Source organism: Ischnura elegans, chromosome 8 (genome assembly GCF_921293095.1).
Source record: "Ischnura elegans chromosome 8, ioIscEleg1.1, whole genome shotgun sequence".
Classification (NCBI taxonomy): domain Eukaryota; kingdom Metazoa; phylum Arthropoda; class Insecta; order Odonata; family Coenagrionidae; genus Ischnura; species Ischnura elegans.
This window is the reverse complement of record NC_060253.1, coordinates 72,766,667-72,793,393: the sequence shown is the minus strand read 5'-3', so window position 1 is coordinate 72,793,393 and position 26,727 is coordinate 72,766,667. Positions and strand designations below refer to the sequence as shown.

Here is a 26,727-nt window from a genome sequence, read left to right as displayed (position 1 = left end):
TTATTTTTTATATGAAAATAGCTAAAAGAAAAACCTTTATCATATATTTAATGCACATTATTTATACGCATAGCCACCCAATCCCTTTTATAGTTTGAACGGCGTTTTAAAATATTCTATGCATCATTGATTACCGTAGTCCACATTCAACCACCGATAAACTCAATGAGATTATTGAGCCGATAACGGTTCACAGCCTACGGTCCGCTGGAATACGATAGCTGCAACACATTTCGAAATTCCGCGAACACCTTGCTTTTTCCTCTCTTTCGACCGAAAATAAAATTCGTTAAAAAAAGCGGCAAAACTCGCCCACACGTTGATTAGAAAAATCAAGACAGGCGTGACGAATTTGGGATAAAAAGTGAACATAAAAACAAAGTGTTGCGTGGGCATGCGAGTGAGAGAGAAAAAAAAATAGAATGAGTAAATAAAAACGATTGACGGGACATCAACGCCATTCCGAATTCCAACGCATACACACACGAACTCAAGGCTTTTCAATTCGGAAACACAACCACTTTTTTTCTCGGCGTTATCCGTCCACACCTCTTTTTGGCACTGTTACCCATTCCCGTTCATGTATTCTTTATGTGTTACCCTTTTTTTTATATTATTATCATCATCATCATCCACCAGGAAACAAAACCACACCCCTTTTGGCGAAGGACGCGTCACACAACTCTGAGCGCTTCAACCGTTATATGCCCGTCGCGCCAACAAAAAAAGCAAGCTTATAGATAAATATTTTTTACCTCCTTCTCTCATCACACAAAAAAACTCATCCCAATCCTTTCCCTCTTTCCAACTCACACATCACATCTCACAAGCTGGAGGCAGGCGCTACGCATAGCGATAGTCAACATTCCGACTCAAACACATGACGAGTACGCACGCGTGACGGTTCCCTCAGCTCTCCTTCCCCTCCTGGAAACTTTCTCGTCCCTTACCGTTTTATTCACATTCCCCTTCCCCTTCTCACGTCCTCGCATTGCGTGGTGGGAGCGCGCTAGTCCATTGATTCAAACTCCGTGGAACTCCTCCCCCCCCCCCCTACGCAGCCCGTTCAAGTGAATTCTACTAACCCCCCTACGGCTTCCTCCCTTCCCTGTTCCTCCTCAGCTCTTCCCTACGTCATCCGCCTATTCCGGCGTATTAAATAAAAAAAGCCGTTCACGAAATTCACCGCGTAGAGCAGCATAAAACTGCATGCGGGAATTTCATACTTTTCTGAGGCCCTTTGTACAGGTTACCGATCCAATTGTGTGGGAATTCACTTGTTGTGGGCAAAAAATAATGTTTTTTTATTTACTTTCATTCAATGTATGATCTTTCTTCCCGATTGATAAGTAAAAAGTTTCATTAATAATTCGTTAGAGGATGAGCGATTAGATGCATTTATTATATTACTATGTTTACAATTTTAGCTCTAATTACCAGAAAAACTAAGCTCCTTATGCTATAAAAGATTTTTTTTACAAGATTGAAGAACCACCCTCTACTTCTATTTTTTTTATAAGGGTGAAACTTGCTATAAAATAAGAGGTGGCGTTGATAACTATTTTTGAAGAGTTTGCATAGTAGAAAATATGCTGCACCTTATCATTTTAATCTATTTCAAATATAATTAAATTATTCCATTAAGAAGAAATGGGTTCGTCGATCTTCTTAAACCAATAATAACGCCAAAATCCCTTGGGTAAAGACTCGTATTTAACTGAAGTAAGTTATCTTTTAAGAAAAATCAATTGTGTCATGACCAAAGGGCGTATGTTTTTAATGGCTGCCTTGTCAAACGAAGAGAATGTGGCACTAAAACTGAGAATTGATATCAGAATTGGGTAACTACAGAAGTTAAATTTATCTTCGCCAACAAAGCACATCTGTTAAATAAACTTCGACACTGTTAATGAAGGTCCTCGAAATCAAGAGAAAAATACGCTAGGAATACATCTCCACAAGCCCTTGCCGCTTTGTTGAAATTTAAAAGCCGGGAATCATTCGACTTGGTAAATTTCGTACCCGAAATATTCCATTGAAAGGACGAAAAGTGGTCTAAAAAATCCTCAGGTCAAGAGGAAAAGTGGGACGAACGTGGAAAAAAACGAAACATTTAACGCCTATCAAAAGTTGCCAATGGTGATGAGGGGCGAGCCAGCGGCAGGGGCGCCAACCTGCCAATTGGCGGAAAGGGGCGATAGCGAGGAGGGCGTGGAGGAGGACGAGGAAATGCGCGAGGTTGGAAAGTTGACGATGACTGGGGTGGTGGACGGCTTCGCCAATGTGGCGGGGACTGAAGGGTGCGACTCTGGTGAGATTAAAGGGAACGAAATCGTCGAGGGTGGTAACGAGAGGCAAAATCACTTAAGCGACGACGAAAATGACCCAGAAGAGGAAAGCAAAAGTGAAGAGAGCGAAGTGACGGTAAGGGAGAATGAAGGGTGGAAGGGGATGGACGATGGAGAAGCCTCAGATGCAGATGAGGGGGTTGGAAACGTTTTCGAAGTGGACTTGGAAACAAATTTCTCCAACAGCCTTTGTGAGCCCCTTAAGGTCGTCTCGAGTCCTTTGACCTCGAAGGACCTGGAACAATATCCTTTCGCAGACGACGAGGAAGCCGCTATGGAAATAACACCTTCCCACGAGAGGGAATTTACCCGCAACCCAGGAATATGCACGACTCCCGGAGGACTACGCACGGTTTTGGAAGAGGACGAGGATGAGCCGGACTGCGTTGAAGTTTTCGCGAAGACCACTGAAAGATCAGAGTCGCCCCTTGGAGAATCGTTTCACTCCATCGAGGCCTTGAACATTTTAGAACTTGAGGAACTCAACGAATGTTCCCTGAGTCCTCGTGCTCCTCTCGCGGTCGACGAAGAAGAGGAAAACGCCGAGAAGGATAGCACCGATGAGGTTGGGGCAGGAAGGGTTGCTGGCGAAGAATTCGGACAGGATGAGGGAAAGGTACTGGATACGAAAGAAACACAGGGGGTGGAAATCGGAGAGGAAGTGTCATCGGAGGGAGCGGAAAGAGGAGGGGTCCCAGGATGGAACATTGCGGGACACCTAGCAGGTTGTGAGGCGACAGTTGAGGTGCCCGGTATCGTCTCAGATTCCATCCCGTACATCGACGAGGGGGCGGGGAAGTGTCCGGAGGAAGAGGGGGGCGGAGCGAAATATGAGGGGCAGCCTGAGGAGTTGGGGGCAGAAACAAAGGAGGGGGTAGAACCGTGTAAAAATGAGGGTTCGGGGCGGGTGGAGAGGGACGTGCCGAGTTCTGGGCGGCTCCGATCCACCCACGCCGGCGAGGATAGCTCTGCCCCCGCCTGCCCCCACACGCAGGCCCCCCCTTCCTCGTTATCGACCGACGGGGAGGGGGCCGAAGGAGGTGGAGTGGGGGCGGAGGGGAAGGGAAATGTGACGGAGAGGGTGAAGGAGGAGGAAGAGTTAACGCCGGGGGCGGAGGTAGGACCGCCCCCCCGCCCCCACCTGGCTTCCCCTCCACCCCCGCCGTCTCCGCAAAAAGCCACATCGAAATCGGCGCAGGCACCCCGACGCGTCCAGCCGCCCCGACGCCCCACTCAGCCGCCCCCCTCCGCCCCCGCTCCCGCTACGCCAGCGCCAGTGACGGTACACCACCGCGCGGCGCCCGCGGGACTTACGGGCGACAGTTTCGATTCCCTCGCGCGAGACGAGGCAGCCTACGGTGGGGAGGCCGCGCCGCCGACGTCGAATCTTCCTGGCGGCGGGAGTTGCGGGGCCGAGCGCCGCGGCGCCTACGGAGAGGAGTCGGTGAACGGAGAAGGGGGCGGGGACCTCACCGTATCTCTCCCCGTATCGGAGGAGGACGGTAGCGTTCACCGAGAGAGCCAACAGGTCGATCCGACCACTGGAGAAGATGAACCGGAGGGGAAGGGCGACGATACCACCCCCGATGGTGGTGAGGATATACCGGAGGACCTTCCGGAGCAAACCCGCCAGGCATCCAACGAAAGGGCGGTAAGCCCGGAGCCATTACAGAGTCACCGTCAGGACCTAGAATGTACCCCGGCAAATGAAACAGAGGGAAGAGGTTACGATACCACCTCCGAGGGCGGTGAGGACAGAGCAGAGTACACTCACAAGCAAGCCCACCATACCCTCACCGAGGCGGCGGTAATCCCAGAAGCGAGACTTCGAGAGGAGCTCGTCCAGCGACCCCAATGGGTTGCGGAGGACACCTCGTCCGGCGGCGGTGAAGTCCTACCCTGCCCCGAACAGGACGGCATGCGGCAGAAACTGGTGGCGGTCGTCGGCCCTAGGGCTCAGGGGTCCTCAGACTCATCTTCCTCTGCCGGATCCACGTCGTCTTCTTCCTCGTCGGAACAGCACAGTGGTCAAGATGTCGGCGGCAAGTCGGGTCCGTTGGAGTGCCTCGAGTGCGAGCAGTGCCACCAGGAGAATCTGGCCCTTCAGGAGTGCAGCGAGAAGGCTGAGAGGGAGACGATGGGCTCGGACCAGCCGCCGCCACCGTTACTGGGGGCGTGCTGCGAGCGGGGTTGCCCCGGAAACATGGACACGGCTCTGGCGCCGAGGTCCGTGCTCAAGCGGCCCGGCATGCAGGTCAAGCCGAGGCGGAGGGTGACGTTCGACGAGTCCCACAACACTTACTTCGACGCGGACTACGTGATCCTGGTGCACAGCCACCGTCCCGACGATGAGGATTGCGACGATGACATCGGGGACGAGTACGACGAAGATTTGTGTGTAGTCGAAGATGGGGAAGTTGTGGTTCTCGGTCAGGATGTCCACTGCATGGAAGGCGGTGGTGGTGGTGGAGGGGTTAGGCAGTGCTGTGTCGTGGGCGGTAGTGTCGAAGAGGAAGAGTCTAGGGTTGCCGTGGTGCCGGTCGAAGAGCCGGTGCCCACCTGTGGTGGAATGTGCGGGAACGCGGGCGATAGTGGTGTTGTTAGTGGTGGTGGTGGTGGTGCCGGAGCTAGTGCGGGTGGCCTCCGGGGCCGCAGGCGACGGAGGCTGATGGGAAGGGGTGGCGGGGGTTGCTCGGGACAGGGCTCCGATGGATTCGACCTCAACATCCCGGAGATATTCGCCTTCGAGCCGCCGATGCAGTTCATCGACCAGGTGACGCTGAGTCCGCCGGAGGGATACAAGGATGATGGGCAAGGAAGGGGTTGCTTCGAGCGCGGAGGATGGAGGGGTCCCTCGATGTCCTTCGCTGACAGTTTCGGTGAGTGATTGTTTTTTCATATCTCACTTTGCTCAGCTTTGCCTCGAATAATTTTTTCATGCCCCGCGATGCTGGGACACATTTCTATAATTTTTACTAGTTTTTCTAGGAGATGCTCCAATGTGATTGAAAATCATAAATTATCAAAAATACGTCTACGAAACCATCTCCTAACATTTCAATTCTACAATACATTTTTTCGATAATTGAGATTTTTACCTGGTCTTACGTTTTATATTGAGGAATTCCGGTCATATTTTTCCCACATGGACGAATATTTCCAGTCTTCCAGCGATAAAGCCTTCAGAAACACGTTTATTTTTATTTTTCCAGTCCCATTACTCGAGCTATTCCTCCTCCTAGTTCTCTGTCCGATAGAAGAGGCCAACACGACAATATAAGAATTCCCTTTCTCTGGAACGTTAAAGTGTTCATAGAAATTTTCTGCTTCATGTTTACAAACTTTTGATCAGTTTGCACTTAGGCTGAGGTCATGATTTAAGTAGTACAGGCACGTTTATCTAAGAGGGCACATCAAGGATAATGTTGCTGGTGTATAAGAATTATTTTGAGAATATTAGGAAAAAAAATTTATCATCTTTTCCTTATATTATAGCGATAATTATTATCGGTAAAACCTAGTTAGATATTATTGTTATTTTCTTCAACTGGTACCTTTATATTTTGTGAGTATTTGTATGACTTTTACTTTTCCTTGCATGCATCACAGCAAACAACACATTTCAATGCAAATTAAATATTAGCTTTTTTAAAATCGATTAGGCTTTCCTAATTATTGCATTTATGTAGTGGTTTAGTTATTTGAAATTTTTTTTGACAGATAATCAATTTAAATAATGCCATAACACAATAAAATTGCCTATAGATAATGTAGCCTAAAGAACCAAATGTAAAATTCTAATATACACCGCAAACTATTATTGTGTCACTTGTTATATAAATTTCAATTTTCGAGATATTTCAAGATGCGACTTTCAGTGATTTGTGCATAATATCTGTGTAAATGAGTGGGTTATATTTTCCTCGAAATAGAATTGTGCTCTACAATGAAATGGCGTGAAAATTGTGTGGGTAGAATAGAACAGAGCCACTGAATTGAACTTCCTTTACTTTTCTCCTTTGAATATCGTACGAAGACGGCCAAGGAAATAAACCTGTTATCTCCCCGTGACTGCCAATTATGAGGCATACACTGTGGGAGGCATAGGAAGAGGCCAATTATTCGAGATGAAAATATCATACAACTAGTCATATGAGTTTTTTATCTCATACCTGGTATACATAGTTTTGATGGACGGGACCTCAATATATTTACCCAAATCATCAATGTGATTCACAAAATTATTCATCGAAGATTATCATAAGACTCAATACGATTCTTATGTTGAAATAAAATTCCTGGCAGTCTCATTGTAGTTAATGCAGTTTTAGCATCGATCTATAGTTGCAGCTTTATAAAAGCTGATTCACTCCGAGGATATATTCTAGTGGTGACAAGGGCATTACATGTGTAGAAAAACTCTGGCATTTTCGATTATCCGCTCAATTTTAATTTTTGCGGGTTTAGGAAATAATTTCAATAGTTGTGCCATTTATTTTTATCCTTGGTTTTGTTCAACTTATTATAATTATTTTCCACTACAGCCTATCTTTTGTGATAATTTTAGCCTAGTTTTATTTCGCTAGCGCATTTTTTGGCTTACGAGTCTGTACTTCTTTATATTTTGTATTTGTATGACTTTTACTTTTCCTTGCATGCATCACAGCAAACAACACATTTCAATGCAAATTAAATATTAGGAAAAAAATTAAAAATTAGAAAAACTATTGAAATTATTTCTGTTCAGCATTACCTTACCAAATTGATCAGTTGAGCACGAACATCGAATCGGGATAGTGAGGATTTGTATATGATCCAATACCAAAAATGTGAATTGAGCCCCAAAGTTGTAAAAGAGCACGGCTATTCATTTTTGGAGTAAAATAAGGACAATTTTCAAAGCATGACGTTAGCGCCATGAAATTCTTTTGCTTCATTATCATTTATTTTGAACTTCAAATAAAATGTTTTGCCTAGCTAAACTCTCTAAACTAAAAGTGGAATTCTCTCTTAAAAACGTCACGCTGCCAGACTTTGATGAGCGAGCAAGTTAAGAGATATGCTTGAGGCATGTGGATCAAAAGCATTTGCTTTCTTCTCCTGTAATCAGTTATTAGCCTTCAGAAATTAAAGTTTTGTCATCCAATCATGCGCTGAATGAAGCGTATAGGGTTGCTGATGATCAAGCTATGAGTTATCCAAACAAGATTTCTGCGGTAGAAGGGCTAATGCACCGTTGCCTTCGTTGAGATGTTTGCGTTATTCGAGATAAGGTGAGGCTTTTTATAAACATCTACAGTCATAATTTTTTTTCCATCGCTTCTCTTTATTTACGCACTTAATGTTATTTTCTTGCTTGAACCAATTCGGACACATTCTGACTGCTTGCACCATATGTTTGTGTAGTTGATCATTTCCGTGAGCTTGAAAATGCTTTATAGGCACAATTTTAAATTGAATAGGTACAATTTTACAAGTAAATTGAATGGAAATGAGCAACAATTTATAACTCTACTCTAATTGCATATGTACGAAAATTTTTCGACGATTTTCAATTAGAAATTATTGGCTTAAAATAGTTAAAGGATTCTTTCACTTTTAATCGAAGATTTTATCTTTTTTGTTGGCTTGAGAAATATTTTTTACTACCTTAACGAGTGTTATCTTTACATATAATTCGTGGAATTGAGGGAAGTAACCGGTGACGACCCAAAGGCGTATCTTTGCTGAGCCTCCCACTCGTGTATAGCATTGTTCCGTAATAATACTATAGCGGAACGATTGATACCTTTTTTCTAAAGGCGCTAGCGGTATTGATTGATGTATGAGATTTATCGTTGTGATAAAATAATTTCCTAATTTATTATCTCCTTATCAACATGTACGGTACCAAAGATTTTAAAATATTCAGGTTATATTAAGTGAAATTTTAGATTAATAGGGTAGAAGAAAAAGAGTAATTTTATGGCATGTTGTTTATTAAAGTATTTTTCTCTGGCCTACGCTTCGGTGTGTTACAGTTGAAGGCGTGCTCAACTTGGGACACATTATTTGGTAAAAACTTTTGAAAAAATTACAATAGAATATTAACTTACTCATGTAAGGTGACATATGAGGCATACTTTATACGTATCAAAGGTTTAATAACATTTCACTATTAGTTATCCCTATTAGTTTGGAACCTGGAACCGATCCCCCTCTGATTAATACATAGGCAATACCCGGGCATAGATGGCTCTAGCGTTGTGACCATCAGGTGGCGTCAGCTTATTATGAGTGTAACTATGATAGCTGTGTTCAAAGAATAAATTTTTTTGAAGGGAGCTAACAAGATAGTTAAAATATCGAAACCTACCACCATGCAGTACCAGAATCACCGAGTGCCTGTCCACCACTGCAACCACACAGGGGTTTTCGTTATAACTGGTCAGGGTAATAAAAAACTGAAGGCTAGTGTTTTTAACTTTGGGTTAATTAATAGTTGTGGTTTTTTAAAACTCTGATCTACATTGTCTATGTGTGACAAAACAATCTTCTTCACGGTTCTCGCCTGTATCCTTAAAATCCAATTCGTTTTTGCAGGGCAAGTGATCAATTGATTTGACGTCAAAATTATAACCTTCAGTTTTCTGGTCATGTGAGAAAATTACTTGGCCATTTATGCTTCAATGCTCCATATCTTAGTAACCATTTCACCCATTTTTAAATTCTTTTTTTCTCCGCCCTCTCACGTTGAAATATTTTTGTCTGATCCAGTTAAATTAGAATTCAAAATATCGGATAAATATATTTTTTTTAATTCAAGTGTTCAATTATAAACAATAGTCCGAGAACTTGTTTCTGAGACCTGTTTCCGTGCTACTACTATTACATCCTTGCTACTCACCTGCATTCTTCTGGTCTAGAAGTTATGATTCCAGAACTGGGTTCTAGAATCTTATTCGGTCTTCTATTTAGACTCCATTTGTAGTGCTACCGCTTCCATCTCGTCCTAAAAGATAACGTTCATAATTGTCATAGATACCATTTTGAATTCAGAAAGGATGTGGTATCAATTATTCATGTATATTAAATTTGTTGCGTCTGCTGTGATGATTGATGTGTGTGATTTGGTTGTAACCGGAATTTGAAATGATTGAAAATACATGAGAAAAACAAAATTTTCACTGTAAAATGTCAGTCAGCCTATAATACGCATAAAAAAGGATCCCATTCGCTTCAAAAACTGGTCTGCATTACCAAGTCTACCCTAAACCTAAGCTTCTATTGTGCAATCACTGGAAACTTACCATCATTGATAAAATCAGTGATATTGGCCCTTATTTAGAAGGCACGTTAATCTGGAAGGCCATGAGGGATAAAAACTATTTAGAAACATTTCACTATTAGTTAGCCCTATTAGTTTGGAACCTGGAACCGATCCCCTTCTGATGAATACATAGGCAATACCCGGACTTTAATGGCTCTAGCGTTGTGATCATCAGGTAGCGTCAGCTTATTATGAGTATAACTATTATAGCTGTGCTCAAAGAATCAATTTTTTTGAAGGAAGCTGACTAGATAGTTAAAATATCGCAACCTACCACCATGCAGTACCAGAAATCGCGAGCGTCTGTCCACCGCTACAACCACACAGGGGTTTTCATGATAACTGGTCAGGCTAATAAAAAATTGTAGTAGTAGCGTTTATTTTTCATAGTATTTGGTGTGGTGTAGGCATTCACAAAATCAAAATGCCGATGGCTCTAAAACAACCTGTTTCTCTCATATCTGCTCACTTTGGAAAGACTTTACGAAAGTGAAGATAACTCATTAGGTTTATATAGCAAGCAGGAATGATGTGAAATTGACACCCGGAAGGGCAGAAGGAATATTGCTTGTTTACAATAGATTGTGTGCTCAAACATAAGACTGCACTGCAAACTTCTGGAATACTAAATACGGAGGAGTCATATTTATGCAGTAAAAGGAAAAATGAAATATAAAGATAAGATAGCAGTTGTCATAGATACCATTTTAAAGTCGGAAAGGATTTGGTTCTAAGTTCCGAAATGAAAGGTATCTGCGCTCTTTTCCAGATATGGATGATGTGGTCATAACGGGAATTTGAAATTACTTTGAATACACGAAAGAAACCGAGCATCCGCTGTCAAACGTCAGTCAACGTATAGTTAGTATTAAAATGGCCCCCTTCCGCTTCAAGTGCTACTCTGCATTACTAAGCCTAAGCTCACAGTTTTGGTGACTCAAGTAGAGCTCTCGTGACGGCACTTCACGGCTATCTAAAAGTGTCGGAATTTAGACCAGGAACCCCATGGGGGTACTTGACGTATCTAATATAAATGGTAAAGTCCTTTATCCTCATTTAACGAGTCTTCACCACGGTGACAATTCTGCCACTCCCGGGAGACCGTAAACTTTCACATTGGAGTCGTAAAAAGCCAGACCGCGATGGATTTTACGCTCGAAAAAGTTGCCCAGTGCCGCGAAATAAGTCTTCCTCTACGCAGATAAGTGAAATGGCTGCACACTGACGTGGAACGTAGCTCTTCTTGTTCATCCGTGGAAAAGTTTTAACATCGTGCACGGACTCCATTTCCTGGCAATGTGGTCCTGCATGTAACTGCGTTTCCCAACGATGCTCTGTATGAATTTGAGCATCCAATATTTTTATTGCAATATTACATGTTTATTTAAGTGATGATGCTCTTTTATCTAGTGAATATTAGGTACGTCTTTAGAGCAAAACATTGGTCCCAATATGGAAACTTTTTCATGTGGATCCATGAGGAGCTTGCCCTATCGCATTAGCGTCACACGCTTTCTGAGTAGCGCTGCGCTTTAAGGAATATTTTTGTTCTCACATTCTTACTCTATTTCCAGCTTGTGGACAGGTACCATAAATGATTCATGTAGATTTTCGTGACGTTAAATAAAATGCTATAGGTTGTCTAGCCATATTCGAAAATTATCGTGGTGTATACATAGCCAAGAGAAATGCTCAAGTTTTAATGTGTCATATAATATTAGTTTTCCATGGAAACTTCATATTCTGTGACATTCTTTTTTTATGATTCTATTTAATGAGGTATGGAAATATTACTGTCAAACGCAACGTATCTGAACGGAACAATTTTTCTTTCATCGCATTTTTATTTCAACAAATTTTATTTCATCTGTTTCCTAATCACATCTCTCCTTCTTTCACACTACCTTCACTACTGTTTGTAAGTTTTAAATATTCATTTACTTTCCAATTTTACCTTCGTATGAAATTTTTGGAGTTTTCGATGTTTTTTATTTTGCTACGCACTGTCTTAGCTAAAATGCTGTCTGTCTCACATCTTCTCCAACCTATCGTATTCAGTATATCTGTTATTGGTACGTTTTTCTGTGACGATGTCAATCTTTTTTATTGATCTGATGATATGAGAATGGCATAGAGTATCTTGTTCTTAAAGGAGTATCCACCTTCATATTTCATCAATGTACAATCATCCATACATGGCTCTACTCACTATATGACGTATTTGAATGTACTCCTATTTCTCTTGTGAAAATGTTGTAACTCTTGCGCAGGAAAGTGATATTGGAAGAGTTAGGTCCCTGGTGGTGAATTGTCGCAGTGATGTTCGATAGGTACACTGCAGTGTTAATAGATTGCTTTCTGTCGGCATGGATGGGTCTGAAGTGGCTTTTTTTATAGAAATTCTATCATGCTGTTTATACTGGGGTTCATTATTGATTTATACTCGACCTGCACTTGTTTGCATGGTGCATTTACTTTGAATGCCATGCATCGTCAATGGTTTCGAAGCAAATGAAAAACTATATATCATCGATCAGTTGTCATCCATGGGGATATTGTGCTCCCTTTAGTAGGAGAATCTCTTCACATAAATGGAAAAAGAAAAAATTGAGAATCAAGGTAACCCGAAAAATAAACAAGCTTACATAAGTAAATAGGTATGCATTGATACTATAGTCACATTTCATTTTTATTTCATTAAATTTGAACTTTAATATGATGTATGTATTTATCGAGCGATACTGCACATGCTTGCTTGATTGGATAATTGTCAACAGTGCTTGATTGTAATACCACCAACACACCCGGAAATCTGCGTACACAAGGTAGATAATGTAATTTGATATGTACAGTAAGTAACTAGAGTATGTCAAGAAAGCGTCAGTGATAAGTAATAGACTTGCGAGCATATTATCGACATTAAAGTCGGATTTCTGGCAACATCAAACTATTCATCAGATATCAAGTCACGGATTCATACAATTAATAGATTTATATTAGAAATTTATACTTAAGCTGATAGTTGCTTAGACTTTAATCCTCAGTCGAAAATATTTTATCCCAACAAAACACTTGAAAAATTATTGTATGAGTATTGATTGCAGGTGGTAATTTTCCCAAAAGATATTCCTATTCCGTGCACTATAGAAACACTGTTAAACAATGTTTCTCTTCAAGCATCGTGATGGTGATAGCCGAGAAATTTGACGCATCGCTCGAGCAAGCGGTCGTGACATTTTCCTCTCTTGCATTTGATAGCATCGGAAGCGATGGCACAGGATTCTCGTCCCGCAATTATTTTTTTCTCCCCTCAACTCTTTTTATGATTTGCTTTTTTTCGTAATTTTCCCTGTCCCGCATTATTATTTTTTTTAAATTCTTTTATGGGGAGGAAAAAATACCAAAGCTGACTTAAGAGGTCTTGCTTGTAGGATTAAGAAAACGGGCGATGTGCCAGATTTGAAAAACCACCCCCTTAAAAATCTCCTGCCTTCCTTTTCCTATCGTTTAACCTTTGTTCCAACGGACTCAGTCATAACGCCCCTCCTTCCGTATCTGTGTCGTTATATTCTTTCCACGAATATTACAGACGAGGAATCCTAAAGTCTATCTCTAAATGAGTTACCGTTCACCGCGCATTTAAATGAGTTTACAGACGTCTCCACTCGCGTCGCTGACGGACAGATTGATCCGAGTTTCACGGGGAAATAAGGTATAATTCGGGGCTTTAACCCGAGTTAACATTCATAACGACGGTATTAATCAAATGCATAACTCTTCACTGCTATTCCTCTCAATTAAAAACATTATAATGCAAAATATTGGGAAAAAGTGGATCGCATTGTACTCAACACTACGCTGCGGACATTTTTGGAAGCCGCTTAAAATGTGACCAAAGTGGCAACAGAAATCACCCTTCTGTCGGGTGGAATTGGGCCTCCTCTATGTAGTTCCGATGATTCTTTCCTCCCTAACTCGGTATATACCCGTTTGTGTCTTCTTCTTTTTTTCTTTAACTCCACCGTTTCTGCTACACAAAATTTGCTAGTTTTGAATAGAGGTTAAGGAAGACATCATTTAAGGATGCCAGGATTACTTACATAATTAAATACGCATCATTCCTCAATAATCGAAACGGCAGAGGAATTTTAAATTTTATATTTGGATCAAACTTGTCTTTTGATGTAGTTTAATTCGATCAAATTCGTATTTTGTTGAAAAGTAGTATTTTAGTAGACTTATCAATACTGCGAGTATTCAGGAAACTACCTAAGAAATGGGTATTCTGCGTAAAAATATAATAAACAGTTAATGAATGACTTTAAATGTGCATGGATAATCGTTTAATCCTTATTTCAGCGGGCACAGCCATATCACCCCTCTTTCCCTATCTGTGCCTCTATATTCTTTCCTCTTCACTCGGTACATACGGGCTTGTATCTTCTTCTTTTTTCGTTCTTGATTGTGTGATGGTGGGAAGCTTTGTTCCACTTTTGTCTCCGATGCGATCATCGACGTGTTCCGGCAGCAGAACGAAGTCGTGCTGAACTAAACGAATTTATTGATCGTCACATTGTATCCGTTCCCGTTGTGAAAAGAAAATTATTCGGCGTATGTATGAGAAATCGTCTCATTCAATAAGGTTTCCGAGCCAAGTTAAGGATTACACCGAAATTAAGTTTACACCAAGGGTCTTCAACGTGCGGCCCGCCGGCTTATTTCTTGCGGCCCGTAGAGGCTAGAGAAAATTTAATCGCGCCACGCAATAAAAATTATATATTGACACACTCGTCAAAAATAAACAATGTCAATAATAGGATTTGTTGATTGAATTTTTTTTACCGATAAAGATTATTGCACTTTTAAATTACTATATATTTTTTTATTTCATTGATGTGGTGATAAAGTGACGTGAATCATTGTGGCCCTCCGGACGATGTGAAATTTTAAGCCCTTGCATTAAAAGAGGTTGAAGACCCTGGTTTACGCTTTTGTATACTTTTCTCACTGACATGCGTTTGGAAATATTTAAACTGAATTCTCTAGTGGCTTCCCTGGCACAAGGTCAGTTATTTACATAGATTTATTCATGTATCTATATTTTTGGGATTAAAGATACAAGCTGAGAAGTAAAGTAATTAATATAAGGATACCTTTGCCATAGGACACACCAAGGTAAGGATAAGATACTGATAGTATTTTTTACGAAAAATGTTTTATAAAACTGGGAAAATAACAATGCTAATTTTTTGGATGGATAAGAAGTAATACATTCCGGGTCTAACTAAATGAATGCATTGCAGAATAATTGTAATAAATTTGTTTTGTCTGAGGGATTCTCTCTAAAACCTCCGTTTACGTATTCTTTTATCTTCTACCGTTATATTCTACAGTGGAACGAATAATATTTATTGTATATTTACTTTAATAATCCTATGCTATTCTGTAATTCGTTTTATTCTTTTAAACAGTGGTGTATATCAACTCTAAAAGGAATTATGATTAAATTTCACTGTCGCAATAGTAAAAAACACGTTGACTCTCCAAGTGAACTTCAATTGAACGTCCGAAATTCTCATATTCCTCTCGCCTCACATAGCAATTCTCGTCCACTAGTAATAAATCTGTCGTTTGTGAGAAGGCCTATTAGGTAGATCTGTGAGCTGTTCGGCGGAGGGCCCACAGTTCAAATCCTTGTGTGAGGCAAGTCGGACTTCAGATCTAAGGGCCCCATACCTAAATCTCCGAAGTGTGAAGCGACCCTGGTAAAGAAACCTGACTTACCCTAATTGTGTGAATTCACATGCCTTTAGCTTACTTTGTGGAATTCTACCTTCGCCTATCGAAACTAACCTTCCTAATAGTTGATTGCATTTAATAAGGAAATCTGTTTCCTAATTCACATCTCTGCTTTTTTCACACTACCTTAGCTACTGTTTTTAAGTATCATAAGAAGTATTCATGTACTTTCCAATTTTGCTTTCATATGAAATTGCTTGGATTTTCGATTTTTTTTCTTTAGCCTTTTCTTTAGAAAGTGAAATATATTTCCTTTTCATACGGTTTTTTCTTCACCTCTGAAAATCACTTGCATTTCAAGCCAAAGAATAGCTACTGATTTGTAACTATTGCATTTGTCAATAATCCTCAGGCTGTTAATTGACAGATTTCCCCTAAGTTTCAAGTCATCTTAATTTTAATTTCATCGCCGTTATATTACTTTGCATCCTTTATAGATGTAAATTCAAGCATCTTTTGCCTTTCCTTCCTTCAACTTGTCCTTTAAAAATCGGGTTCATGAGGCCATAGTACCTCATGATGTGGTAGCCATGTTTTTCTCCGTGTCTCTCCAAGGCTTTTCAGTAATTTGTGGAACTTATAGATTCACTGAAGACCGTTAGTAAGGAATGAGTACATAAAATGATGTTGATTTAACCCTGAATTTTGTGATCCAACGAACTAATGGAAACTACCATACCACTATTAATTATAATGTTTGAATATTTCCCCTATGAAATCTAGTGAATAAGCATTCAAAAGGGTAAACCAGAAAAAATATTTCTTTACTCGTATTTAGTACTTACATCTTTCCGTGGTTCGTTTCACTAGTACCTATTTCGACTTCCTATCGTTTATGTCATACATTCTTCACTCTTAAGTCTTGCGTTGATCTTCCTGTTTTCATGTGAACTCTAGTTCTTTAAATTAATGATACCAACCTCGTGTAGATATGTATAGGCGTATATAAACCCCGGATATAAGTGCGATCTGGGTCTCGAATAAGATTTTCAGCTGAGTACGCAATGTTTTTTTTCCACCTACTACCCCTTATATCGCCGTTTTCTATTAGTACATCTATTTTCACACTTTTCTAATGGAAAGCGTTAATACGTTGACGAGAGCAAATTCCTTGGAATGATTTCTTATCCCTCTTTTTATAGCGCTTTAGTGTCTTTTTTCGTTTCTTTCACAGGTATTGTGAGTGTTTCGCGGTTCCCTCCCCGGTTTTTCGTCATTCTTCAGGATTTCTTGCTCTCTCCCTAGTTTCCAATGACCCTCTGCGCTTTTTCCGAATGGAAGCACTCTAATTCACTTAGCCTTTAATGCATTTCCTCACTCTTGTGATCAGGACGATATAAATTTTCCTTTTAAGTCTATATTCCCTATATATTTTCGTATATCCTTAAGATGAAGTGTGTAAGGGACCTCTTCTATCGTGTTCTGTGCGAATTTTGTTTAGTGCGTTTGTGTAGTTTCCATATGACAAATCAAACATGTTACCCAATCTTTATTCGTCAAGACAGGTGTTATTTCGGTCTTTACAAGAGGTTTTTTTTCTCTCTTCTTCTTCTTCTTCTAGTGTTATTTTCCCGCACATGGTGGATTTTCTCTTTTCCCGTCCAGGTTTTTCGCCATTCCTAAGGATTTCTTGCTCACGTCTCTCTCCTAGGGTACCCATGATCCCCTCCGCCTCTTCCCGATGGAGGCAGTCCAATGCTCACGGTATCTTATCCATCATATCTCCGGAAGGATTGTAGATTTTCCTCTATCTCACTTCTCTATCCCGTGCTGTTATTTTAAGGTGAAATACAGGAGATACTTTTATATTCCAGTCCATAGTGATAATGATTCTTTTTGTGCTTTGATTCCATGATGTGGTGAGTTTCTCGCATAATGTACTTAGTAAAGATCATCATATTCTTTTGTTTCCACTTTCCCTTGTTTTTATTCTGAACCCGACTGTGTACGTTTGTTTAAAATCCCGGGTTTTACGGTCATAGGTTACCCGGGTTACTTATAACCGTAATTAGTAATGCAAAAATATTGTAATAATAATTATAATAAGTAACTCAGTGTAACCCTTTGTATTTTTTTGCGTTCAATGTAATTTTAAGATGACAGGAGGGGCTTATCTGTCTCTATCGTTTGCAGTGAGAGTGGTGATATTTTTTTCCGGAGCCCAACTGGCCGGAAAGTTGTTATGTTGCCATTTTCTATTGCTTATGCGTCGTTTCTAGGATTTTTTTCTGGTTCGGTTCTAGAAATATCCAATTTTTTCGTGAAACCCTCCCATATTTTTCGCCATTGTCCAGGATTTCTTGCTCACATCTATCTCCCTGTTTTCCCATGATCCTCTGAGCCTCTCCCCAATGGAGGCTCTTCCACACTCATCCTTCAGCGCATCGCTTCCCTCGTATCTCTGATACGAAATAAATTTTTTCTCTACCCTCTTTTCCCGTCTATCTCTCCCATGCGATGCGTTGATTGCGGAGTTTCGATCTTCTTTTTTTTCCGCTCGAGATTCTCGGTCTTCTCCGCGAATGTGTGTCCCTCCGTCCTTTCCGGTCGCAAACTACGGCCGACCGATGTATAACGGGGTCGATCTCTTTCTCGCCCGGATTCCTCGGAGACCCTAATTCCCTCCGCGATTGGCACTCCGTGGGCTCTGTTTTCATTTTTTACTCCTACAGGCTCTAGAGCGCTTCTTCATCGTTTTTATTATATCTTTTTTTTGCCAGCTCCACGGTGTGTATCCCTTGATACGCGGTAAAAACATTTTGTCGCCTAAGTTTTTGCACTGCCTCTCATCCATCCGGATTGATTAACAGTGTGTCCTTCTTTAAAATCATGTTTTTCTTCCTCCAATTGAATTATTCTATAGAGGTTATCTAATTATTCGCGGAAAATTTAGGTGACGAGATGAATAAGTTTTTTTACGTAATCATCATTCATTAATTCTCATGACTTTGGGACGTAGAGTGTAGATCCTGTCCAGCATCTAGTCAGGTTTTCGACAAAAAATCTGTGCCGAGCCTATGTACATCTCGTGAGTGTCACATCCTCAGACCTGATTTTAAGATGTGACCAGCATAGGCTACGAAATGTCATCAGAACTCAACTTCGATGCACCTAACCCGAAAATCAATGGGGAGAAATTTATCATCTGTTCTTGATAATTGTGTAACAGCCGAAACCGGTGAAAAAAATTTTAAATACAGTGAGGAAGTAACGAAGTATCTGTTATTGATAACCCAATACCATATATCGATGGCTAAGTTCTGACAACTCGTATCTCAAAAATAGAAACTTTCTAGGAGAGCAAAAAAACGATTAATTTTTTCCAATTGTACGCTAAAATTTAAGACCAAAAATTCATAAAACGGAAAAAGAAGCACACATTTGCCAAAGAGAGTTGTTTTTTGCTGAATTTTATTTTTTAATGTTACTACACTTTGTTTAAAATACCTGTGTCAGACCGGCCAAATTTTAAGGTACGTGTTGTTAGAACTTAAGCCGTAACGGCTTAGGCTTTCGTGGGGGCTGCACTATCCAGATTGAAGAGCGATGCACACCCCATACCACCCGGATGCGAGTCAGCCTCCTTCCCTGGAACCCGATAGGTACCAAAATACCCTTTCCCTCCCACTCCCCCCCCCTTGATCATTCACTTTCTTCCTTTTTTTACACAATCGACCCTCTTTTTCGCGTGTTCCTCGCCGGCGGTAGTTTTTTTTCGGCTCACCCAAAATCCCGTGCCTTGATTTCACTAGCAGGCAGTCCATTCGGGCTGATGTTGCGGGTCGTTACGGACATCTGGTTTTTATCCCTGGCTTTTATGCTGGGGACGGAAGCTGTTAGGGGGCCCCCTCGAAAACCCAACTCGAAGATTTAGATTCGACTATTATTGGTCTGTAAAGGAGAAAGGGAGCGATTTAATCCTTCTTGCCTTTCTCTCAATGTCTTTTCACACAGAACGATACTGGTTCCATGTTTTTTACCCCATTGTAGCGGCGTTAAGGACTCATTTTCGAGCTATCAAATGAGTTTAGCGTCGCGAGAAACCGCTGGCTGCCAGCCCGAGAAGTAATGTCTTATATGACCATTATTGGACTATTTGCTTCGTTGGGTTACGGTAAGTGCTAGAAATTCGCATATACAACTGGTTCTTGTGATTTTATGCGGTAGATCTAACTAATTTTTATCGCTTGCCAAAGCTGTTAATGGCTTTAAGTTAAGCGTTTTTCTATATTCTGGGTTAGAATAAAATTGGAAAGGAATACATGCTGCAACTCAGGTGTGATTACTAGTATTTTTCTTACTTGTTTTTATAGCAAAATTAGCTGTTCAGCAAGCCATTGGTAAACTTGAATATGTTTTTACGTACCCTCTTCTGTTTTCAAAGAAATTCATCTCAGCCATGACTCAGCGCAGTAGAATTTTCCTTATGATATTTCATCGGTAATCATTAGTTTTCACGATTTTAAATTATCCCTTCAATTATTAATAAAGCATAAAATAAATGTCGGTTTGCAACTAATGTTATTTTGGCAACCATCGTTTGTTGTTTGGCTCTTATAGAGTCAGTATATGAATCATTGCAAATAATTTCATATATTCTTAAATTTGATATCAAATGTTGACATTAGAATGCTAATAATACATTGAAAGCAATATTTATTCCGTATTATGTCTATTAATCATTTTTTTATTGTATGATGATTAAATTAGGAAATAAATGGACATAAAATATTATTTGCTGTGAATTGGATGAATATCAATTAAGAACTCGGAGAAATGTAATTTAAACGATAACTTGTAATTTTTGCAGCATGGAATATTTATATGTATTAGCCTCTGTGTGCCTGGAAAATGAAGGTTTGTTCTGAAATCATGGCTACGTTAGATTGTAATGTTCTCCCCGCGGGTCTTCTGTGATCGGTATGCATTTCATGTTTTATCTGTGCTCGGACATTAAATTTGCATGGCAGCGTTGCGCTGGGCGTTACTCAAGAAACCCATATGGCTAATTGAAGCATTAGCGTAGCCTCATTCTGAGATACTTATCAATTTTTGGTGACGCTCTGGAATGGTAACTACCCCAGCGCCCTAGGCCGAAACTCAAGTGTGTGCACGTTGGTATACGGTCGCCATTTTTGAAAATAAAAATCTAAAGGAATAGGGCCGTGGTGTTGTAATCCCGGCCGTAACGGCTAATGGCCACCTGGACCTTTAACCCATCCTCTGTAGTGGTCAGGCGTTCTAGTCTTAACTGCACTGCGTTCGGGCGTTCATGAAAAGGAATGGACGCATTGCGTTGCGTCCCCGACCTACGCCTTGTTTTTTTTTTCCTCGTTACGTTCCGTGACACAGATATGACCGACTCACCATCCATTCATCTCCCAACGTTTTATAACCTTTGCGTGCTGCGGAGCGATATATGGTCGTCCTTGAAAAAGCTCGAGTATTTTTCCTATTTTAGCCGCCCTTTCATATGGCCTAAAGCATGTGATATAAGGTATTTTTATAATTACTGGTAATTAATCAATAAACCCTTAAGATTTCGTTTAAACCCCTCTGTAGTGTGGAAGGGAATAACAATTTTGGTTTATTTTTTTATTTGATCATTATTTCTAGGAAATTTACCCTAGTTCAAGAAATATCTATGTCCTTTGTTAACTATTTAGTATAACTTTTTTCGCAGATTACCCATGTCTTTGGTGACGTTTATTGAGGACTCGATTTATTAGCAAGCCTTGTGCTAGTTGTCATGGAAATGTAAATTTCATCGAAATGCAAGGTACAAAAAAATAAAATTTTTAATATTCCTCTCGTGTTACGTGCATGAGAAATTATGCGATTCTATTCATAAAGTATTCTTTAAATTCTTAAATCATGTTATTTTCTTCAATAAACTCTAATTAAACTAGCAAAGACGGTGGGAGTTAAAGGGCGTAAAAAGAAATGTATTATTTTCATTTCCATTAGCGCTTTTACGTCGGAGAGCATGTTATTTATTTAATCCTTATCACGCCCTTCGTTTCAGCAGTGGATATAACATCTCTATCTGCTATTTAGGAGAATATTATTGTTATTTCTTTCTGCATACAACATAATTCAAAAGAGAGAAGATCATTAAGAGGTGGCAACACTACCTCTCTACCCGTTGTATTTTTTTTCGCGATGTGCAAGGCGTTGTAAACTTAAAATATCAATTTCAAATTTCAGTTTGCTCGTAGAGTGGAACTTCGTAAGTATTTTACTGTGTCTCAAATATAAAAATTGTGCACCTGATAAGCTATTGAGAATTCCAGAATTTCTAGAATTTGAGGAACAGAATGAAATTGAATTTGAATTATCTGTATGCCCTGAAAATAACCAGACAATGGCAAAAGTTTAAACGAATAATACGCCATGAAGGAGGACATCTCTAGCGGGATTGATGTTTCCTTTTAGCTCAAAAAAGTTACTGGATAAAACGTTGGCTGCATATTTTCCGAGCCTTGGAACAGCCAGAGAAAGATGCTGGGCTCTTGGCAGGAGAGATTTAAAAGGGATATGTATGGAGGGGCAGAAAGAAGGGTGGGAAAAGCATTAAACCATCCAGGGTTCCACATTGGGATGGGTGAGAAGAAAGGGTATCCCGAAGGGAAACCCTTCCCCGGGACCCTTTGCTGAAAGAAGCAAGGGAGTATTATAAGGAAGCAGGGAGGGGTGGAATAGGGGTGAACCCTATAGTTTATTTTTTTTATTTTTGGAGGGGAGTCAACAAGTGCTGCATGTCGGACGTGTTGGGGCGCAAGGGAAGCGAAAAAGAGGCCACGCTCTGTAAAATGGGGTAGTAGGTCTCGGAAGCACGACCCAGTTTGACCCGGGGAGCCCCCTAGGTTTCCCAGCTCCCGTACAGTCACCTCCGCTGAATCCCTGATCTGGTGCGGGGCATGAGGATTACAATGAACTCTTTATGTATATCGATTTGAGGATGATTTCATTGTGTACCATGAGGGCTTAAACTGCTTCGTCAACTAAAATTATGCACTTTAATCTCTTGATACCTTAGCCTTTTCGTACCTTTTTTAGAGAAAACATACCAGATGGTGTTTTTTTTCCAACACTTAGAACCAAATGTAGGTCACACTTGTCTCTTATACAGCGTTATCGTAAGAGAATGGTGTGGTTTTGAACATGCTCATGATTGAAACAGAATTATTTGCAGTTTATGCTTTTCATTTTTCGAATTTTTCTTCGCAAACAAACAGTTTTTTGCAAAATTAATTAATTTCAATATGTGCGCCCTTTACTCCCTCGATGAGGTTGAAACCCAGCGCCGACATTAGCGTACTCCGTTGTATGTTTTTTGTTCATGCAATTTAATTTATTTTCTTTTGCTTAGGAAGAGGAGGAGAAATGGTGACAGCAATGTTATTTGAATCTTTTATTAGCAGTTAAAACTTTCCCTAAGTACTAATCCTTAGTACTTTATTTCCTTGCTTTCATGGAAAATCTAAGATTTAATTTTTGCCACTTAAAAGAACAATCATTTCCACTTTATGAGATTATATTCCTGACCTATTTTGTATCTAACAGTCAATGTATCACCTTATTAGAGTTCGAGGCTAGCAATTTGACGCGAAAATTTTATTTCTTTAAACTTTGCCTTATTTTGTCACCATCATTTTTTCATCTATCTGATAAATGATGCTATCGATGATTCATGATATTATATTTTTTCCCTGCAATAAACAGTTTGTATGTCTTTTCTGTGATACCTTGAAGGATATATCTTATAATTCTCTGTCAGAATGTATTTATTCAAGTATATACCGATAAAATTTATTTTTATTTTTTTCGCCCTTTCGTATTGGTGTAACTGTAAAAGTTTTTTGGTTTAATTTATTCTCTCGGGAGTTTTATCTGTAGAATTAGGTCACGATGGAGTACAGTGGCGTCGATAAAACATGCTTTTTGGAAGTACAGGCAAATGAGGAAACAAGTTGAGGAATTTATTTAACAGAATACGTGTTCTCTTTCGTACTCATCAAGAATCACTAATCAAAGCCTTTCGACTGCATTCGACGTATTGCTAAATCAGCGCGGAGGAAATATATGGACTCAAAATTTCTGAGCGAACTCGGTGTAAGAGCCAAGAGGTAATTTAAACTAAACATGCAAAGAGAGGTTGCTGAAGTTTGCAGCTGATACGCACTTCAAGGGCTTAAGTAAAGTTTTTGAATTTTGCTCTATGTGGCTATTTAACCGTTTCGTTCCCTCCGTTCACATCGAATAAATTATATGAAGTCGATATCTTTTCCAATGTTATTCCTTTGATGCTTCTCTTCGTAAACGGTAGATTTAAATGTATCATTACGTTATGCAGCACGCCAAATCAGTTTTCGTCCCTTTCTACAAAGATGTATGTATCTTCAAAGATTATTGTGATCAATAAAACCCTCTCTTCCGTTCTCAATCTTCGCTAATGTTCTACATTTACATTCTACCCCGCATGACACCTAAATAAGCTTGTGGCAGGGGGTGTTAGGACAACAGCCGTTTACATATGAGTAGCAAATTCTCAAACAAAATTATTAGTATTTATTAAAGTCCTTTATGGTTTGGGGTAAAAACGAATGTCATATCATTTCGTTCGGCAAAATATGTATCTTAATTAATCGCTGGAAATATAGTGGGGCTCTTAAGATGATGCTTTCCGTGTCGCCCCTGAAGAAATCTATTTTCAATCGTTCCAGTAATCCAAGCCTTATTTAATCTTACAACTACGAATTATCGTCCTTGTCTTTCATAAATGTCTTTTATCTATTTTCCTCGTTTTTTAATTTAAAGTTTCGGTCTTTTAATTATACAAAGACATAACATAACTTATAGACTTAAATATTTTGCAACGTGCCGCATTGCCATTTAATTTTTCTGTCTCATTTCATTAGGGGGTAGTCGTGCTTATAATATTTGCTGATGTTAAATACTTTGGTATGTTTTTAAAATTCTGCCCGCTAGAGATGTGATGTGTTTTTTAAGTTTTTTTCTTATTATTGTACATTGCAAAATTTTACCAGGGCGATAAAGTTCAAGCGGCCGCCACTAATTCGTTAAAACGGTTCCAACAACTCCTTTATGGCGATGCAATTCATTATTCAGCTCCCAAGCTTCTCCGTCGTAAATTTCAAAACTTTCATCGGGAGGTTTTGACGTAAAAGCCCTGTTCAAAATTTTTACGGCTCATGTGCTTTTCAGTTGATGACTGAAGAGCAATTATGCGGGATGCTTTTAATTCTTTACAGCGCTTAAAACATAGCTTCGTTTCTGTGAAAGAACCTGGGGCCACACGGCGAACGCGGGATTTTCGTATACTTTAAAGCATGGATCCGTTAATTACGAGCCTCATTTCACCGAAGAGCTTTGCCTTATGCCATTGCAAACAAAATACTGTTAATTTTTTCGATTTTTTTGTGCAGACAAATTATTGCTCCTTCAACTAGTGAATAAGTAGTAAATTGGAGGAAGATTTCTCGGGTTTCCAGCCGGGTCCAAGGGTTTTTCAGCACCGACGTTTCGAGGGCGAAGTCTGCCATCATCTTCAGGCCCATTCACCCTGAAGACGATGGCAGACTTCGCCCTCGAAACGTCAGTGCTGAAAAACCCTTGGGCCCGGATGGAAACCCGAGAGCTCTTCCTCCAGTGTATTTGCCGGGAAAACCTTAGATCCTTCAAGTAGTAAATTTTCATTTTTTAATTCGCTAGAATTCCACCAGATACGAGAAGGGCAAAATTATGTGGTTTTGTGAAGCATAGCGTGCTAGGAATGTGAGACTTAAGGTAAAAGTAGGTGAGGAAGAACTTGAGCAGGTGAAGTGATTCAACTAGTTCGGCAGCACATAAGAAGAAAATGGAAACAGCAGTAAGAACATCAGAAAGAGAATTGCATTAGAAAAGGAGGCATTTTTGAACATGAAGGAGCTCATGAGAGGACGGTTACCTAAGAGTTTAAAATTAAAGGTCAGTGAACAGCTTGATATAAAGTGTAGCACTTAACGGTTCGGAAATGGGACTCTTAGGTGGTCGAGAGAAAATTGGAGCCGTTCGAGAGATGCATGACACGACGAAGTGCTGGATATGGTGGGTGGGGAGAGGCAGCTTACATTCAGTTAGATACCTAATTATCTTTCTTGCCCATTAAAAATCATGCATAGCTTTTTTGTGTTGGAAACCAGCTCTAGGGGAGCGTGTTTATTGAGAAACCGTAAAATGCAGGCTTCTGTCAAGTCATTCACGGGAATACGTGGAGATGCTGAAGTCTACGTTCCATCTATCCGAAGTCATTTTAATATACGTTCCGGAAGGCTTGAGAGTGTTTTTTTAGTTCGAAAAAAATCCCACTGATTTTTTCCGATCTTATCGTATTGAATCCCTTTTTAATCGCACTGCGCACCTATCGTGGGCAGAAGTTTTGTATTTGTAGGTACGTATGCTATTTCAAAAATGCAGGAAGGTTACATGAGTTTCGGTTCTGATATATATTGTAAGTAATAGAAGAAATATGAAGGAGTAAAAAACTAAGATATGTCGCCACCGGTAACTCAAAATGTAGGAAAAAGTTGTAAAAATTTGTTTATTTGGTATTTATAAATTTGTCAGATTCAGATTAACTTCTTCGGAAACGAATTACCTTTAAACTTATGCTGTATTCTTCCGCGACGTCTAGTATCACCGTCCATCTTCAGGGCATGCATCGTTTCCGCTAACTTTTCGTGATAAAATTTTCCCATACACAATATAGGTCACAAATATTGGAAAATAAACCAGATACTCGTGATTGGAAATCTGGTAGCTGTCGTTGGCTAATATCTCTTATAAATCGATTTTATATCGAGAAGTAATTATATAATTGATTTTCAAGTAATTATTTCCCTCAGATTCCTTGGACTTCTTGGACGGATTACTGACTGGTAACGTCCGTCCAACCCTTTTTTCTCCCCTTTATATCGGATCTGGGTCTCCCTTAAAGTGATGCATATGGAGATTCTAATCTTTGCGACTGGAAATCCAATTTATAAAAGTCCCCGTGTGGGAGCGTAAGTATGCAAATCTTGGTGCGACGTTGCCGGCGATCTAATGACGTAACATCATTGATCCGGCCAAATGTTCCCCCTCTTGGATCGGTTCGGAATTAGTGGAAAAGCTTGGGTGGAATAAGGGCTGAGGGATTTGTGAAGTTTCGTCAAAAACTTCCTCATCCACCATGACATTCCAATATCTCAAACTTCCCGGTTCAGTCCA

At 40.1% G+C, this 26,727-nt stretch overlaps 1 protein-coding gene across 1 annotated transcript in view; it reads left to right on the top strand.

The window, feature by feature from the left end:
- Nucleotides 1-2,253: 2,253 nt before the first annotated feature.
- LOC124164435 overlaps nucleotides 2,254-26,727 on the top strand; it is a 525,330-nt gene continuing 500,856 nt past the window's right edge. Inside the window, exon 1 of the mRNA XM_046541759.1 lies at nucleotides 2,254-5,227. Within this exon, the coding sequence (XP_046397715.1) occupies nucleotides 2,254-5,227 (2,974 nt within the window). The remainder of the gene's footprint in view (nucleotides 5,228-26,727) is intronic.